Here is an 18134-nt window from a genome sequence, read left to right on the forward strand (position 1 = left end):
TTGTGGGATAAAACAGCTGTTTACAGCAAGCAGCATCCCCTTCCAGTGACATCACCTGCCAGCAGTTAAAATGTCACCATGTGATGAATGTCAGAATGTAAATCAGGGAGAGGAAAGATTTTGCATTGGGAAAATACTAACTAAATCATTTGTACATAATTAATGTAAAAATGAAGCACTTTTTTTATTACATTAATTTCACTTCAGTTCCTCTTTAAATGGATTTGGCAAAGATGATTTTAGAACCCTGAACCCCCAGCCATGTAGGTTACCCCACTGGAGAGCACCATTGAAGCTTTGCATTGCACACAGCGCCCCCGTTAGTGATGAAAGCAAGAGCTGCCTGTGTATTGGGCTGAGGAGAGCGGGCTCTGCACGGTGACTAGGCACAATCTGTCACCGCACAAGTGGCTCCTCCACCGGCTTCTCCCACAACGCACTGCGCGATGTCTTCCGCCTCCCATACTGCTCTCTGGCGAGTGACGTCGAACCCGGAAGTGTGCGTGCTGCGGGCGGTGCTGTGTTTACTTCCGCCGGAGCTGGAGCTGGAGCCGGGGAGCGGGAGACACCGAGGATGAGCTGAGCCGGTGGGGGGCGACAGACATGGAGTGGCTTATGGGGTAAGCAGAGGGTGGCAGGCGGAGGGGGCGGAGAGAGCTGGGGCTGCCGCTGGACAGGACAAGGTGAAGGGCATGAGGGAGATGGGGAGAGCTGCTATGGAAGGGCAAGGCTGTCATCAGGCACAGGAAGTGACAGGTGCACTTCAGGTTGCATAGACTCACTGTAGTGACAGCAGTGAGAGGCAACATGACAGCAGGGTGACAGGTGGGAGCAAAGTGGGGAGATGTGGAACATGATACGCAGGAGATTAGATGAAGGAGAGGACAGTTCAGTGCATTGAGGTCCATGGGCACATGAGTGAACTACCCTGGAGAGACAAGAGTTGTCAACTGACCCAAGAGGTGACAGGTTCTCTTGTGGCTGTATTTATAGATTAGCTAGAACATATGAGGTGCAGAGGTGGGGGCTGATGCAGAATTTGATGTGCAGGATATCAGAAGAAGAAGAGGGCTCTGTGGGAATGTGTATGTGGTAAACATAAGGGTTGAGCTGAGGTGTATATGCTTGAAGCATGGCGGGTCATTCAGAATAATTATTGAGGACAGAATACTGGAGTTACTGGGTTAATTTATGTAATATATACATTAAATAAGACTAGAAACCGGAAGTGGTCCAGCAAAACCTGGACATGCTTTAAGTATTTTCTGCTGTTAAGTGACAGCAGTTTTTTTCTACATTCACTTATATCATTTTAAAATATAGTGGTATTGCTGAAGTAGGTGATTTGTGCAGCTAACTTGTGACAACCATGGGAGCCTCTACTCAGTCACTTTGGCTCCAGTTAGTGCTCTAACAGCCCCTACTGTTAGGTGAAGTGTCAGGTTTAATTTGAGGTATAGGTGTTAATCTGCAAGGCTAGACGGTATTCTGCGTGGGGACAATATGAGCAAGTATGTCAAGATCTGCTGCCTGTGCACATTGTTGAAGTGTTGTTAACTTCCTGTCACTAGTGCTATGACAGGAATTGAGGATAAAGTCCTCAGAGGGGATGTAGACATTATTTTCCTGACAGATGTTATAACATGTGCAGCTGAGCTTTTCTGTTTTTAAAGTTAAAATCCCATTAGTCCTTTACCTGTGACTTTGTATAAAAGACTTGAGCTATGACTTTGTCTAAACAATCTGGCTAGTATACTAATACCATGGTTCCTAACATTCCTGAGAGTACTGCAGTAAACCCTCTGTAACCTGTTTTATATGTCACTACTTGGCTTCATGCAATGTCATACATACCAAGCTCATTTTTACATTTCATCTCAACGCTTCTTTGTAGAGACAACTCCCAGAGCTTCACTTAAAAATATACTGTTGTGTTGCATTTGTGGATATTCTCAGATTTCATATGGTTATAATTTAATTAAATGACTACCATTTTTTTTTTTAAATTTAACTAGCTTTTAGTTTCTGAGTTCAAGCCCTCTTTACACAAGTCAGCAGTTTGTGCTTCAGTATATCAACAGTACCCTTCCCCCAGTGGAAAAATCTGCTTTTAGTTGCCATTGGCCTGAAAATTGGAAAAACAGAGTTTAGGGTTTGTGTATTGCAGGACTGCACAACATGCAGGAAAAAGCAATTGCTTCTGGAGATGTGAATTAAAGCACAGCTGACACTAGACTGCTCTGTGAGGGAATACTCTGGTGTAGCTTTGAAGAGTCACGTGACCAACTAAAAAGACTGGAAACATTCAGCACTTTTAGAGACCAGGGTTCGAATCTCGGCTCTGCCTTTTCTGTAAGCCAGCACCTATTCAGTAGGAGACCTTAGGCAAGTCTCCCTAACACTGCTACTGCCTATAGAGCGAGTCCTTGTGACTGCAGCTTTGGCGCTTTGAGTCCGCCAGGAGAAAAGCGCGATATAAATGGTATTTGTCTTGTCTACCTCAACTACATATAATAATTGGCTAAGGATTGCTTATATTGAAACCAGTAGTGCCTTAGACTTTTAATTCTGAGTCAAATCTTAATTATACTAAATAAACTCTATTTAAGGCATTCTCTTGTTTTGTTTTTTTTAAATGAAGGAAGTGGCGGGTTTGCTTTAAAGTATGGTTTTCTTCGTCTGTCATAGAATCCCAGGAACAAGCCTGCCTCTAATTCCCTTGGAACATGACTGTACTTGACTATGCTGCAAGAGGATGATATAAACCACCCTGGAGTAGAACGAAAATCTCACTTCAATTTTTTAAGAATCTAATGTACAAAACCTTCTTTTTTTTTTTTTAAATGACATATCCTCTTGACACTTAACCTTGTGTTTGATGGGAGTTTGAACCTGCCAGAGCTATTATACTACTATGGGTCCCAGCAGGCACCAGGGGTGTACCTATTATCTTGTGGCTACTTCAGCTTGGATACAGTGTGTCTGGACAGAACACATCCAGTTGGTCTATGGTCAGACCAGTTTGTTGCACAACAGGCAGGCTGTCAGATGGCCCATTCTGCTTTTTGGTTATAGTGTACGTGCAAGAACTGTAATAAGCTGTTTGAATTATTTTATTGCGGTCATACAGCATCATTACAAAGGGAAGCACTTTATATTGCTTTGTCTATTTGCATAAGTACAGCTTTTACTTAGATTCATCATATTGGCAGGCCTTATTTGAGACATGCAGAGCCACAGCAAACCTATCTCATACCTAGGTTATAGGCTCTTGTCAAATCTGTATAACACACACGTTCAGTGAAGGCTGCATGTTGTAGCTGTTACAGAAATACAGGGAGTGGACAATAAAAAGTGGAAGCACTTGGTAAAACGACTTATAACCTTGGCTAACATGGCGTAGGACCACCTTTGACATTCACGCTTGTAGTCTCCTTGGTATGGGTACATAGAGTTCCTGTGTACTTCTCAGCAGACTTATCCTGAAAAACATTGGCAAGTTCCATCAATGATGATGTAGATGGATAGCATGCTTGAACATTTGTCTCTGACACTGACCACAAGAACTCCATATTATTGAGGTTGGGCGACTGTGGAGGCCATGGCAGATGTGAAACTTCATCTTGGTGCTCAGAAAACCAGTCCTGGACGATGCAAGCTGTGTGAACAGGGGCTTTGTCAGCTGTTCCATGGGGGAACACATTTTGCATGATGAGATCGGTCTGGTCACTCAATGGTCATGTGGTCGTTACCAGTGACGTGACCTTGCAGGGTCATGATGGGTCTGGCGGAATACCACGATATGGCTGCTGATACCATAACTGAGCCCTTGCCATATTTTAGAGCTCTTTCATACGGGCAGCTAAAAGCGGTAATTTCACCAGTTGTCAGCTGCTCTCTTGCATTGGCTGGCCACTTATTAGCGCTCAGCACTGGTGGTGGACAGGCCCCCCCGCAGAGTCGGATCTGAGCATGTCCACAGCCGTGCCCACACATGTCACGGTTCTCTGCCACCGAGTAACACCACCGCTTGTCAGTCTTGCAAACTCTGCTATTAAGCTGCATTTTAATAGCACCAAAATGGTACTCGAAGATTGCAGACGAAAAACTAAGAAGGAAGGAAGCGTCTGGATTCTTTAAAGTGCTTCCTAGGTCCTCCTTGCTCCTGCCACTACTTACCAGGACCTTCCAGAAGATCCAGACAATGCTCATCTTCAAGCACAAGTGTGGCCGCTCCTGCGCAGTAGCACAGATCGGCTTTTGCACAACCGGCTCTGGTTTGCAGCGCTTATGCTTCAAGAGGTATGCGACTCTGACAAGCCCTTGTTGGAAATCTTTGAGGGTCCGTGAGCAGCAACAAGGGACTGGAGGACACCATGGGAAGCATCTACAGGATCCAGAGGCTTCCCTCTTCTTAGGAATTTCCTTTTTTTGACCCAAGCTTGGGCTTAAAGAGGAGCTGTCAGCCATACTATTTCAGGAAAAAAAACAAATATATAAGTAGATAAATACTTGCTCTACTTACATAACATATGTATTGCACTGTCCACATTATGGTTCCTATGAATTTTATAAAGGAAAAGTAGAGAATCCTATTCTAGACAGTTTCCATATTTACTGTGGCCATTTTGAAACCAGTTGTGATGTAATATCCGCCCTTAGTCTCCTCTGCCTGATTTGCTCGCCCTTCACTATAGAAAGTGCATTGTTTCAGCCTGAGAAATTTTGCCCAATCGGAGAGGAACAGAGGTGTGGGAGGGGAAAACAGGAGGGAAAGAGGCTTCAGTCAACCAGGCTGCATTAGTTAAGTCTGAGGGGAAGTAGAGAAGCAAAAAAAAAAGACAACCCAGCATGCCCTGCAACTTCTCTTTTGTGTAGCAAATAAGTCATGTAAACTGGAGAATGATAATTTATCAACAAGAAAAGTAATAGTGATTTTAACTTTTGGATTGCCTGATTAGCATCCTTATTACTTGTTTACCAGATACAAATAAAGAATTGATTTTTGATTTTATGCCCAACAGTTACTCTTTAACCTGCCTGGCGTTCTATTAAGATCGCCAGGGAGGCTGTGGGAGGGTTTTTTTTTTAATTAAAAAAAAAACTATTTCATGCAGCCAACTGAAAGTTGGCTGCATGAAAGCCCACTAGAGGGCGCTCCGGAGGCGTTCTTCCGATCGCCTCCGGCGCCCAGAATAAACAAGGAAGGCCGCAATGAGCAGCCTTCCTTGTTTTGCTTACACCGTCGCCATAGCGACGAGCAGAGTGACGTCATCGACGTCAGCCGACGTCCTGACGTCAGCCGCCTCCGATCCAGCCCTTAGCGCTGGCCGGAACTTTTTGTTCCGGCTACGCTGGGCTCAGGCGGCTGGGGGGACCCTCTTTCGCCGCTGCTCGCGGCGGATCGCCGCAGAGCGGCGGCGATCAGGCAGCACACGCGGCTGGCAAAGTGCCGGCTGCGTGTGCTGCTTTTTATTTGAGCCAAATCGGCCCAGCGGGGCCTGAGCGGCAGGCTCCGGCGGTACTGGACGAGCTGAGCTCGTCCAGACCGCCCAGCAGGTTAAGTACACTTTAAGGTACAAAGCAGTACAACATAGTGAAAAAAAAAAAAAGCCCTACCATTTTGCCAGGTGTTTTCATATTTCTGTCTACCCTCTGTATATATGCACCTGGTTGTAAAAGCACATAACAGAAGCTCAATGTAGTTTTGCCTTTGCAATGCAAAACTGATCCTGCAGGTTATCTATTAAGATGCAATAAGAGTTTCCCACCACTTTTTATCAGATGTATTTGTTTCACTAGTAGTAAAAGACTTGTGTCTTGCCTCACTTAGGGAGCCGACCTTTCATCAACCACCAGTCAGCCATTTTTTTTTAAAATAAGTGAATGGGATGTTCTCATATTTTCACTCTTGCCTTGTTCTGATGAGACATCTGTCTTGTTAGAACATGGGTGTCAAACTTGATCACGTAAGGGGCCAAAATATAAAACCTAGTCTAAGTCGCGATCCAAATTGTTACTAAAGATTTACCATTTATTGAACAATTGTCAAATAAAACGGTGTAACTACAGTGACCATGAGTGACCTGGATCCCCACTCCTTCCCATTCTGCAGAGTAGCGCAGTGCAGCAGATTAATATTTACCTGCTCCAGTGCTGCTTTGAATCTCCTCTAATCTTCCTGAAAGACACGTGTTCTATGCTTGTATACCTCTGGTTCTGAATGCACGTCACATGATTGGGTACTGGAGGTAAGATAAAATAGTGTGTAGCTGCCAGAAAGAACAGAACAGACATGATACGACGCAGCACTGAAGCAGGCAAGTATTATACTGCTCAGCTACTCTATGTGGAGAGAGAGTGAGGGGAGAGACGTGTGTGTACTGTGTGTGTGTGTACTGTGTGTGTGTTGTGTGTGTGTGTCTTTGAAGTGAACCAGAGATGGTTCACTAGTGCTTATTTATACTTACCTGAGGCTTTCTCCAGCCCCATGAGCAGTGCTGAGTCCGTCACCGTCCTCTGCCCCTCCGTTAAGCTGCTATGACTCCTGGTAAACCGGGTAGGCCTTTTGCTCATGCGTGGCTCGGCCGCATGCGCATATCTTGTCATGCTCCCATCCCCTGGAGCGTTCTGCGCCTGCTGCAGACGCAGAAGGCCCCATCGGATGTAAATGTGGCAGGGGCATGTGCGTGGCCGAGCCGCGAATGCGCGGAAGACCTCGACTGGCGGCGACTGACCGGATTACCTGCAGTTGTAACACCAGAACGGAGGGGCTGAGGAGGACAGTGAGGGACTCGGCGCTGCTCATGGCGCTGGAGGGAGCCCCGGCTATGTATAATTTAAGCCTAGTGTATCCTCTCTGGTACACTTTAATCAGCCGCCTGGGGTATTCTTGTTGTATTTAAAGGGGAACTGAAGTGAGAGGGATACAGAGGCTGCCATATTTATTTCCTTTTAAACAATACCAGTTGCCCGGCAGCCCTGCTGGTCTATTTGGCTGCAGTAGTGTCCTGGATAACACCAGAAACAAGCACGCAGCTAATCTTGTCACATCTGACAATAATGTCAGAAGCGCCTGATCTGCTGCATGCTTGTTCAGGGTCTCTGGCTAAAAGTATTAGAGGCAGAGGATCAACAGGACAGCCAGGCAACTGGTATTGCTTCAAAGGAAATAAATATGGCAGCCTCCATATCTCTCTCGATTCAGTTGTCCTTTAAAAATTCTGTGAACCAAATTTGTCAAGCCAAGTGCAAACTAAATGTAAAGCAGTTCCCCAAAGCACCCAAGTATTACAGCTGAAAGTTGGTTGCTCTGGGCAGCTGTGCTACTTCACTTCTCGTCGTGTTTGCAGCTGCCTGGGTAGATCCATACTGGGGTATCCTGGCTTATGTAGCAATGAACTGGAACTGAAGTTGTTTCTCTCAGTTGATTCCACTTTTTTTGTGATCTCTGGTAAATAGCAGAAGTCACTACAGATAAACGTTATGGAAGTGGCTAATCAACCTCTCCAGACAGAACTTTTGCAAGCCGGTTGCTTCATGGTTTTCCCTCTTTACTGCTATTTACACAGAAATAGGTGCCCATCCATACCACATATTGTTTTTTTGCTCATATTTCTCTATTACCATTGCTGACCACTTTCTGATATTTACAAGTCCGTGGCCCCTACTCAATTACTGTAACGAGTTTCCTCCCAGGAGATATTTTCACAGGTTACCAATAAAAATGTTTAGGCCCCTTTTACACCTACCTGGTCATATCACACCATGGCACTCTCCCTGCTGCAGCTTGTCGAAGTGGCTATTAAAGTCACACTCCCTGCAATGCGACAGAGGTGCTCCAGCTGCCACAGTGTGCAGTGTTTTACCGCTTGTTGTACACTGTAACGCTGTGGTCCTGGAAACAATGCAAGCCAATGGTAACACAAACATTTTCATGATTTTTTGTAGTTGTTGTGTGCATGCACAGATGGGGATTTCCAGCTGATGTATTTCCTGTCCAGCACTGTGCGTGTGACTGGGGGTGTGTACACATGACTGAGCGGCGAGGCTTTTGGGGGTGGGTTGCCTCCAAATTCCTGGTCTGCTTCATGTAACAAGGTGTGTGGAATGGTGTGATGCATAGCAGTAGGTAATTTTGCCCTGCGCATATTGCACCACACCAGTGCAAAAGGACCAGTAAGACACTAGCAAGAAATACAGTAGAAATGTGTTACTATTCATTTATCTACTTTGGTACTGTAAAGTGCTGGAAATTTATTTTATGGAGAAAATGGAAAAAATATTTCCTGGGAGAAAACTCAGGAAAAAATTAATAATTGAATAAGGGCCCATGTTAGTATAGCACGATCAAAAGCAACACAAAGCTAGAGCAAATCTTTGTCACAGACATTGCTACATAAGGGACAACTGATTTATAAGAGAAATGTATTCCAAACTGTCCATAAATGTCCCTCATGCATACCAGGTTTTTTTTATTCTTCTAAGTTGATTTCCAACTTTTTTTTTTTCATTTCCTTCCTCCTCCCCAAATACCAGTGAAAGAGTAGTGGTCCATTAGTGAGCATCAGCAACCGCTTGTTTGTGAATGCCAATAGCTAGCTGGTCTCAGGTCAGAGGTCATGTTGGGCATTATGGGATGGAAATTCAGTGTGCTAAACCCATGCTGCAGACCTGTGCCATCCCTAATGTTTATTAAGAGACTAACCAAGGGATGCAGCATTGGAAATAAAATATACTGTGGCTAAGAATGGAAAAGGAAACAAAAGGGAAGATAGAGATCTATTAATATGTGACAGAACTGCAAGCATTCTGAAATGCACATCTGTAATTAACAAAGCAGGGAAAGGAGGAGTGCAGCTTTGTCTGCTGCTTAGAATGGGGCCATAGACCAATGTCCGGAGGAAAATATATGTTAAGTTAAAATACAAATTTTTGGATGGCCGATTATTGAAATGCAAAGTATAGGTAGGTATAACTGGATTCCATTTTGTTACACCATAGGAATGTGTAAAGGTGTTGTCCAGTTGTAGCAGTGTTCTGTATGCTTGTCCACCAGGTAGGCTCAGTTCTATTTGGAAAGTGATGTCACTGGGTGTCTCTAGAGTCCTTAGTGGAGTTATATTTAGAACGTGGAGTAAACTATAGTGCTTCCAGACTGGGGTCTTCTACAGGCTGATATCTCTGGGGAAACCTGGACTTATTAAGCCTACCATAAATTTCTCGCTGCTGCCTTTCCACGAGCTCTGAGCTCACTCAGTAGAGTAGACTATTTTTATGCTATGAGAACTTCAGACAGTGGAAACTGCACCTATGTTATGACCTGACATTTCCAATATTTTCTTGCTATAAAGGGTCCAGTCTGTTGCCTTTATTCACAAGAACTTTATATTAACAACTGCGGCTATCCCCTTGCTGAAAAATAACAATCTTCATATGTTGTTGTTGTTTTATATTGCACTGATGGTATTCCATAGCACTGTGAAAATATTGTACAATACAGCAAAATGCATGGAACAAAGGCAATAGAGGTAAAACGCAATGTAAATAATGTCTTTAAAAATGTACATATAGATGAAACTGCAAAATAGATGCAGAAATGCCAAGATAACATGGAGAAATAGCCTTGCCAATGGAGGCTTACAGTCTAAAGGGAAAACTGATGGACATGGATAGCTTTTGTGGGACCAAGGTCATAGCCTATGTAGGTGAGCTTCTAGGCTGCAGTTGAAGATTTTAGATGTTGGCAAGCGTCAAACAGATTTTGGGAGAGAGTTCCCGGAAAAGAGATGAAACGTGTGAGAAATCCTGTAGACAAGATTGGGAAGAGGTCATGTGATTGTATAAGAGAAGAGAATTAACATGGTGGCAGGTTTCATGTACTTATGTATTTCATGTATTTAGTAATCCATTGTCAATGTAGTGAAGGGGCCAGTTTTGAGAGAGTTATGTAGGCAAACATCTAAAGCTTGACATGTGTCCTATTTGTTTCATGGGCAGCCAATGGGAAGGCTGTCAGAGTTGAGCAGTATTTAAGAAATGAAAAGAGAAATGGATAAGCCTAGCTGTGTTTGTTTGGTCTGGAGAGGTGCAAGCCAGCTTATTTATACACTTACCAAAGGATTATTAGGAACACCATATTAATATGGTGTTTGACCCTCTTTCACCGTCAGAACTGCCTTAAAGAGAACCCGAGGTGTGTTTAAAGAATGTAATCTGCATACAGAGGCTGGATCTGCCTATACAGCCCAGCCTCTGTTGCTATCCCAAACCCCACTAAGGTCCCCCTGCACTCTGCAATCCCTCATAAATCACAGCCATGCTGTGAGGCTTTGTTTACATCTGTAGTGTCAGTCTCAGCTGCTCCCCCGCCTCCTGCATAGCTCAGGTCCCAGCCCCCGTCCCTTCCCTCCAATCAGCAGGGAGGGAAGGGATGCAGGCGGGGACTGGAGTTCTGCAGGAGGCGGGGAGAGCAGCAGACTGACACTATAGAGATAAACACAGCCAGCTCTGACAAGCTGTTTGTCAGCAGCGTGGCTGTGATTTATGAGGGATTGCAGAGTGCAGGGGGACCTTAGGGGGGTTTGGGATAGCAACAGAGGCTAGGCTGTATAGGCAGATCCAGCCTCTGTATGCAGATAATATTCTTCAAACCCACCTCGGGTTCTCTTTAATGCTACGTGGCATTGATTCAACAAGGTGCTGAAAGCATTCTTTAGAAATGTTGGTCCATATTGATAGGATAGCTTCTTGCAGTTGATGGAAATTTGTGGGATGCACATCCAGGGCATGAAGCTCCCGTTCCATCACATCCCAAAGATGCTCTATTGGGTTGAGATCTGGTGACTGTGGGGGCCATTTTAGGACAGTGAACTCATTGTCATATTCAAGAAACCAATTTGAAATTATTTGAGCTGTGTGACATGGTGCATTATCCTGCTGGAAGTAGCCATCAGAGGATGGGTACATGGTAATCATGAAGGGATGGACATGGTCATAAACAATGCTCAGATAGCCCGTGGCATTTAAACGATGCCCAATTTGCACTAAGGGGCCTAAAGTACACCAAGAAAACATCCCCCACACCATTACACCACCACTAGCAGCCTGCACAGTGGTAACGAGGCATGATGGATCCATGTTCTCATTCTGTTTACGCCAAATTCTGACTCTATCGAGACTCATCAGACCAGACAACATTTTTCCAGTCTTCAACTGTCCAATTTTGGTGAGCTTGTGCAAATGGTAGCCTCTTTTTCCTATTTGTAGTGGAGATAGGTGGTACCCGGTGGGGTCTTCTGTTGTAGCCCATCCGCCTCAAGGATGTGCGTGTTGTGGCTTCACAAATGCTTTGTTGCATACCTTGGTTTTAACGAGTGGTTATTTCAGTCAACGTTGCTCTTCTATCAGCTTGAATCAGTCAGCCCATTCTCCTCTGACCTCTAGCATCAAAAAGGCATTTTCGCCCACAGGACTGCTGCATAATGGATGTTTTTCCCTTTTCACACCATTCTTTGTAAACCCTAGAAATGGTTGTGCGTGAAAATCCCAGTAACTGAGCAGATTGTGAAATACTCAGACCGGCCCATCTGGCACCAACAACCATGCCAAAATTTCTTAAATCGCCTTTCTTTCCCATTCTGACATTGTTTGGAGTTCAGGAGATTGTCCTGACCAGGACCACACCCCTAAATGCATCGAAGCAACTGCCATGTGATTGGTTGATAAGATAATTGCATTATTGAGAAATTGAACAGGTGTTCCTATTAATCCTTTAGGCGAGTGTAGATGAAACTGCAAAATAGACGCAGAAATGCCAAGATAACATATGAGAAATAGCCTTGCCAATGCAGGCTTAAAGTCTAAATGGAAAACTGATGGACATGGATAGCTTCTAGGCTGCATTTGAAGATTTTATATGATGGCAAGCGTCAAACAGATTTTGGGAGAGCGTTCCGGAGAAGAGATGAAACGTGTGAGAAATCCTGTTAACAAGATTGGGAAGAGGTCATGTGATTGTATAAGAGAAGAGAATTAACAGGGTGGCAGGTTTCATGTAGGATGGTATTTAGTAATCATTGTCAATGTAGTAAAGGGGCCAGGTTGGAGAGCGTTTTGTAGGCAAACAAAGAAGTGAAAAGAGAAATGGATAAGCCTAGCTGTGACTTGAATGGTCTGGAGAGGTGCAAGCCAGCTTATTTATGGATCACAGAGCAGGGTGTTACAATAATCTGTGTATTGCATGATGGGGCACCAGGATTTTACTTGTGTACTGCATCAGCTGATCTTTCCTGATGACAAAACTGGTAAATGTGATCTGAATGAGAGTCCTGAATAAAACTAAAACCTGTCACAGTCAGCTTGAGAATCTTATGTCATTGGTGTCTTATTGAGGTTTATTTACTTATTTTAATTGGTAAAAGAAAATTGAAGAAATGTGTTGCAATTTATAAGTAGCGTTTATCTTGAATAAAAAAGACTTGTTGCAAATTGTGTGAACACCTTTTGTAGTTAAGTCCACAGCTACCTCTTTTTAATCGGTTCTTAATAGTTTTTATGCCAGCACTCGGTTGATGGGTCACAACCTAGAGTCAGAGGGGCTCACAATCTAGTCCCTACCATAGTCATATGTTTATGTGTGTATCATGTAGTGCATGTATCATACTCTAGGGCCAATTAACTTATCTGTATGTTTTTGGGATGTGGGAGAAAACCGGCATGCCTGGAGGAAACCCACACAGACACGGGGAGAACATACAAACTATTTGCAGATGTTGACCTGACTGTGATTCAAAACGGGGCAGTGTTCTCCCCAGAAATTTTTTCCAGCCGGGTGGCAAGAAAAAGTAGCCGGGTGTGGCGTGATAACAGAATGCAGGGTCGGCGCTTCTCTGCATACAGCAGAGGAGAAGATGAGCCGATGACAGCCGGTGGTCACCAAAACTAGCCAGGTGTAGCACCAGCTAAAAGAGCCTGGGGAGAACACTGCGGGGACCCAGCGCTGGAAGGCGAGAGCGCTAACCATAACGCCACCATGCTGCCCACCATCCAAACGTGTAATGCAAACCGCACTGTGCATGCGTAATTAATGCAGCTTTTTTGTTATGTGTATTTATAAAGGAGGAAGCTGGAGATTTATTTAGACTGCAAGCTTTAATGGAGCAGGAACTCTTGTGAATAGTAAAGCTAGTCATTAGAGAGCGTTAGCAATATTAACACGAGTAATTAAGACTGTATTACAGCATGGAAATATTTGCAAACAAGGTTTATGACATGAGTCACTATAGGAATGCATAATTATAATAATAATAAGTTATTAACTTCCAATTCAGAAACCTATTGCACAGCACTAAATAGAGGGTGAATGTTACCTGCATACGAATGGAAACTCTGACACATCAGGAGACAAGGACCCTGCAATCCTTCCAGGAGGGGCCGCATTGATGGCACATCAAATGGTCAGAATGGGCAGAGACTGTAGTACACAAGTAATCTATTTTAGCTGCACAGGCTTGACGAAGGTAACATTGCACACAACAGCAGGCTGTTGCTCACACAGCTGTATTTTATATACTTCTACATCTTGCAATCCATTTTGTCTACTGTAATAGTGGTGCCGGCCGTGTGGGACTATTATTATTATGTAGCATGCAGCGCAGATCTATGGTTTGGGTAGGCAGTACACATGGCCACTATTCTAGATGCTGCACAGATGGCACCAGTCAGTGCTAACAGCTATGGTGTAGCTCAATAAATGGCAGGCTGTGTCAGTTGTAGTAATCTGTCTCAGCCAGCAAGGGGAGCACAGCCTGCAGCTCAGGAATACCTAAAAGACTGGTACAGGTAATTCTTTGAAGCAGGTGTAACAAGTTCATTGGTAAATTTGGAGCTGGTCTGCCCAGTCCAAAAGCTGACAAGGAATGTTTAGGAACCAGTTCCATTGAAAACTAAGAGAGAAATCCAAAGGTTAGACAGCAGCTGTAATTTTTAAAGCCCTTGCTCAGCTAATTTTTATGAACCTGATGGCCGCCTCCCACTTCCAGCAGCCTAACAATAATATTGTGATTATAAGAAATTTCCTGAATACCTCACTGTAGATGTAAACACTGGAAATACCTGTCCAGGTTCTGTCAGGCAGCATCCAGTATCTTTTCATTGCAAAGGAAATGGTAGCTTATTTTCTAGAACAGAGCAGATCACCCGACTTCTCTCATTTCACTCTTTATGGCCAGCACTGCAACTATTGTTCTTCCTTGCTCTGTGCAACTCTTGCCTAAACCTCCTCCGTCTCATTTAAACATGTGTTTTGCATACAGTAAAAGAAATAAGCAGCAGGTTGTGCATGTTAAAAACGTTACAATACAAAACGCATATACAGTGCTGCCCACATGTATTCATATACCCTGGCAAATTTTGACATAAAGTTACTTTTATTTAACCAGCAAGTCATTTTTTGACGGGAATGACATAGGTGTTTCCCAAAAGATAATAAGACTGTGTACCAGAGGCATTATTGTGGGGAAAAAAAATATTTCTCAGCTTTTATTTACATTTGAGCAAAAAGTGTCCAGTGCAAAATTATTCATACCCTTCTCAATAATCAATAGAAAAGCCTTTATTTGCTATTACAGCAATCAAATGCTCCCTAAAATTGCAGACCAACTTTTGGCAGGTCTCCACAGGTACTTTTGCTAATTCATCTTTAGCAATGATCTCCAAATGTTTCAGGTTGGATGGTCTTCTTGCCATCACCCTAATCTTTAGCTCCCTTCACGGATTCTCAATTGGATTCAAGTCAGGACTCTGGCTGGGCCACTCCAAAATGTGAATGTTGTTGTCTGCTAACCATTTCTTCACCACTTTTGCTGTGTGTTTTGGGTCATTGTCCTGCTGAAATGTCCACTGGTGCCCAAGGCCAAGTTTCTCTGCAGACTGCCTTATGTTGTCGTTGAGAATCCTCATGTATTGCTCTTTTTTCATGGTGCCGTTTACTGTGATTAGTTTCCCTGGTCCACTGGCTTAAAAACCAGGGCTGTGGAGTCGGTCCAAAAATCCACCGACTCCGACTCCTCAGTTTAGGATTCCACCGACTCCGACTCCACGACTCCGACTCCTCTAATTTGCATATTACAATTTTGTTGATTAAAAGTATGTAACATGAAATTTGTCTCTTAACTGCCAACGCTTAGGAATTTTACAAGACAACTGAAGTGAGAAGGATATGTAGACTACTATATTTATTCCCTTTAGACTAAAACTAGTCCTTGGTAAGAGTACTTGTAAAAGGTACAAACCGGAACAAAGAACATCAGGCCCTAGGCAATGTAAGTGTGGGTACATGTAAGAATGATGTGCAGGTACTCTGCAGGGGAATGAGGAGATTGTAAACAGACAACACCTCTGTATTCAATGTGCACAGCATTCTCAGTGGATTCCCTGCAGCTCTGTGGGGAGTGCATATGTAGAGTATAGTACTACTGTGTAACAAAGTAAACCTGAGACAGATGAAATTAAAGTTTTATACATACCTGGGGCTTCCTCCAGGCGCCTTCAGGATAATCAGTCCCCCGTTGTCCTCCTCCGCCACCTGGATCTTCTGCTATGAGTCCAGGTACTTGAGCCAGTCAGGCGTAGTGCGCATGCACACACTCTGCCGCCAGGAGCATACTACACCTGTGCAGCACTATTGCGCAGGTGCAGAATGTTCCTGGCTGTGGGAGCGGCATGCGGCCGGACAGCGCTGACTGGCTGAATAACCAGGACTCATAGCAGAAGATCCGGGTGGTGGAGGACAGCGAGGGACTGATTAGCCTGAAGGGGGCTGGAGGAAGCCCCAGGTATGTATAAAACTTTACTTTTCATCTGTCTCAGGTACCCTTTAATTTGTAGTCACCAAACCAAATTTTAACAACATATCAAATTATTTGATTTCATCAGCAAAGGGAGTGCATACATTTGCATAAATCAGCATCAATGCAGAATTATTTCCATCTCGTTGACCATCTCTATTAGTGACACAGCTACACATCAGGCTTTATTCTTACAGCATAGATGTTATTTAGTATATATAAGAGATTTCTGTGTACACATCATATATACAGTCACAATCAGATATGTATATCTGACCTTAAAAATACGGGGACTGCTTTATTGAAGCAGCACAAGTAACTAATTTTGATTGGTTTATTTCATTTTTGTGGACTAAGCACAGCTATTACTGTATATATACTGTATATATACATTATTTTTAATGACTATTATCTGAGAAATAGAACATTTTATCATATTTTCTATTTTAATTACAGTTACAAATTCATTAGGAGTCGGAGTCGGTGCATTTTTTCCCGACTCCGACTCCGACTCCAGGCACCCAAAATTGCCCGACTCCACGACTCCGACTCCACAGCCCTGTTAAAAACACCCCCAAAGCATTAGGTTCCCACCACAATGTTTGACGTGGGGATGGTGTTCTTTGGGTTGAAGGCTTCTCCTTTTTTATGCCAAATGAAGAAAACCTCATTGTGACCAAATAATTCAATTTTTGTTTCATCTGACCATAACACAGAAGACCAGAAGTCTTCTTCTTTGTCCATATGAGCATTTGCAAAGACCACGCGAGCTTTTGTATGCTGTATCTGGATTAGTGGCGTCCTCCTTATGCTGGGCATACACGGCGCGATTACTCTTATCAATCGAACCGCTGATGGGCGCGATTGATAATTTCCGACAGGTCCGATGACATCACTCTATCCCCGCCCGCTTGATCCCCGGCGGACAATAGCGGGGAATCGAGCGGAAGATAAGGAGTGCCCGCGGGGACGAGCGGGAATTGATCCGGAGGGCGGCGGGGACTAGCAGGGATGCGGTGGGGGTCGATCCGGCGGCTAATTGAGCTGCCGGGTCGACCTGTGTATTCCCAGCATTAGTCTGCATCTGTGTTCTGTTGGATTGTCTGCCTTGAGACATTGCCACCAGCAGACCCCAGAATCATCAGGATGGCCTTGGTGGTGAACCTTGGATTCTTTCTCACATCTCTCACTATCCTCCTGGCCAGCACAGGTGTCACTTTTGGCTTCCAACCATGTCCTCTGAGATTTTCTACAGTGCCGGAACCGCTTGTATTTTTCAATCATACTTTGCGATGCAGCCACTGGAACTGGACAACATTTAGGGCCCGTTTCCACTAGTGCGGAAACCGCCGCGATTCCGCAGAGTTTCCCCTCACATGAATCGCACAGGGGAACTCTGCCATAGAGGAGAATGGCGCCGCCGGCCGAATCGCTTATCCTAGCGATTCAGCCGGAACCCCCCGCAGAATTCGCTGCGGAGGCTGCGAATCCCATAGACGTGCATGGCACGGCTCATGGGATTCGCCTGCGATCCCGCTCAGAGCCGGCGCGCGTCTCGCAGACGCACGCCGCACTAGTGGAAACGGGCCATTAGGGATGGCATTGTAGCCCTTTCCTGACTTGAGCAGCCACAATGCACAGCCGCAGGTCCACACTGAGCTTTCTGAGCCATGACTGTCCACAAACCAACTGCAGAGAGCTGCTGTTTTTCACCTGAGTTGATTAAAACAGCTGTTCCCAAATAATCAGGGTAGTTAGGATGCTTTAGAGCAGCTTGGATTATTTGGAATGGTATAGAACTTTGGATTTTCCTCAGACTGTGACAGTTTGTGAAGGGTATGAATAATTTTGGACTGGACACTTTTTGCGCAAATGTAAATAAAAGCTGAGACATTTTTTTCCACCACAATAATGCTTCTTGTAGATCGTCTTATCTTTTGGGAGACACCTATGTCATTTCCCTTCAAAAAATTACTTGCTGGTTAAATAAAAGTAACTTTTAAGTCAAATTTTCCCAGAGGTATGAATAATTATGGGCAGCACTGTAGTAGAATTTTGCACTGCGGCCCTTAAGGTGGCCATACACTGGTCGATTTGCCATCAGATTCGACCAAAAGATAGATCCCTCTCTGATCAAATCTGTTCAGAGAGGGATCGTATGGCCACCTTACTGCAAACAGATTGTAAATCGATTTCAGCCTGAAACCGATCACAATCTGTGAAGCTGCCACTGCTACCGCGTCCACCCCCCCCCCCCTCCGGAAACATTACCTGTTCTGGCAGGCG

General features: G+C 44.3%; 1 protein-coding gene across 1 annotated transcript in view; it reads left to right on the plus strand.

Annotated features, from left to right (window-relative positions):
* Positions 1–498: 498 nt before the first annotated feature.
* Positions 499–18134, plus strand: part of MOB2 (MOB kinase activator 2) — a 100269-nt gene continuing 82633 nt past the window's right edge. Inside the window, exon 1 of the mRNA XM_068261592.1 lies at positions 499–620. Within this exon, the coding sequence (XP_068117693.1) occupies positions 604–620 (17 nt within the window). The 5' untranslated portion in view covers positions 499–603. The remainder of the gene's footprint in view (positions 621–18134) is intronic.

Source organism: Hyperolius riggenbachi, chromosome 11 (genome assembly GCF_040937935.1).
Source record: "Hyperolius riggenbachi isolate aHypRig1 chromosome 11, aHypRig1.pri, whole genome shotgun sequence".
Classification (NCBI taxonomy): domain Eukaryota; kingdom Metazoa; phylum Chordata; class Amphibia; order Anura; family Hyperoliidae; genus Hyperolius; species Hyperolius riggenbachi.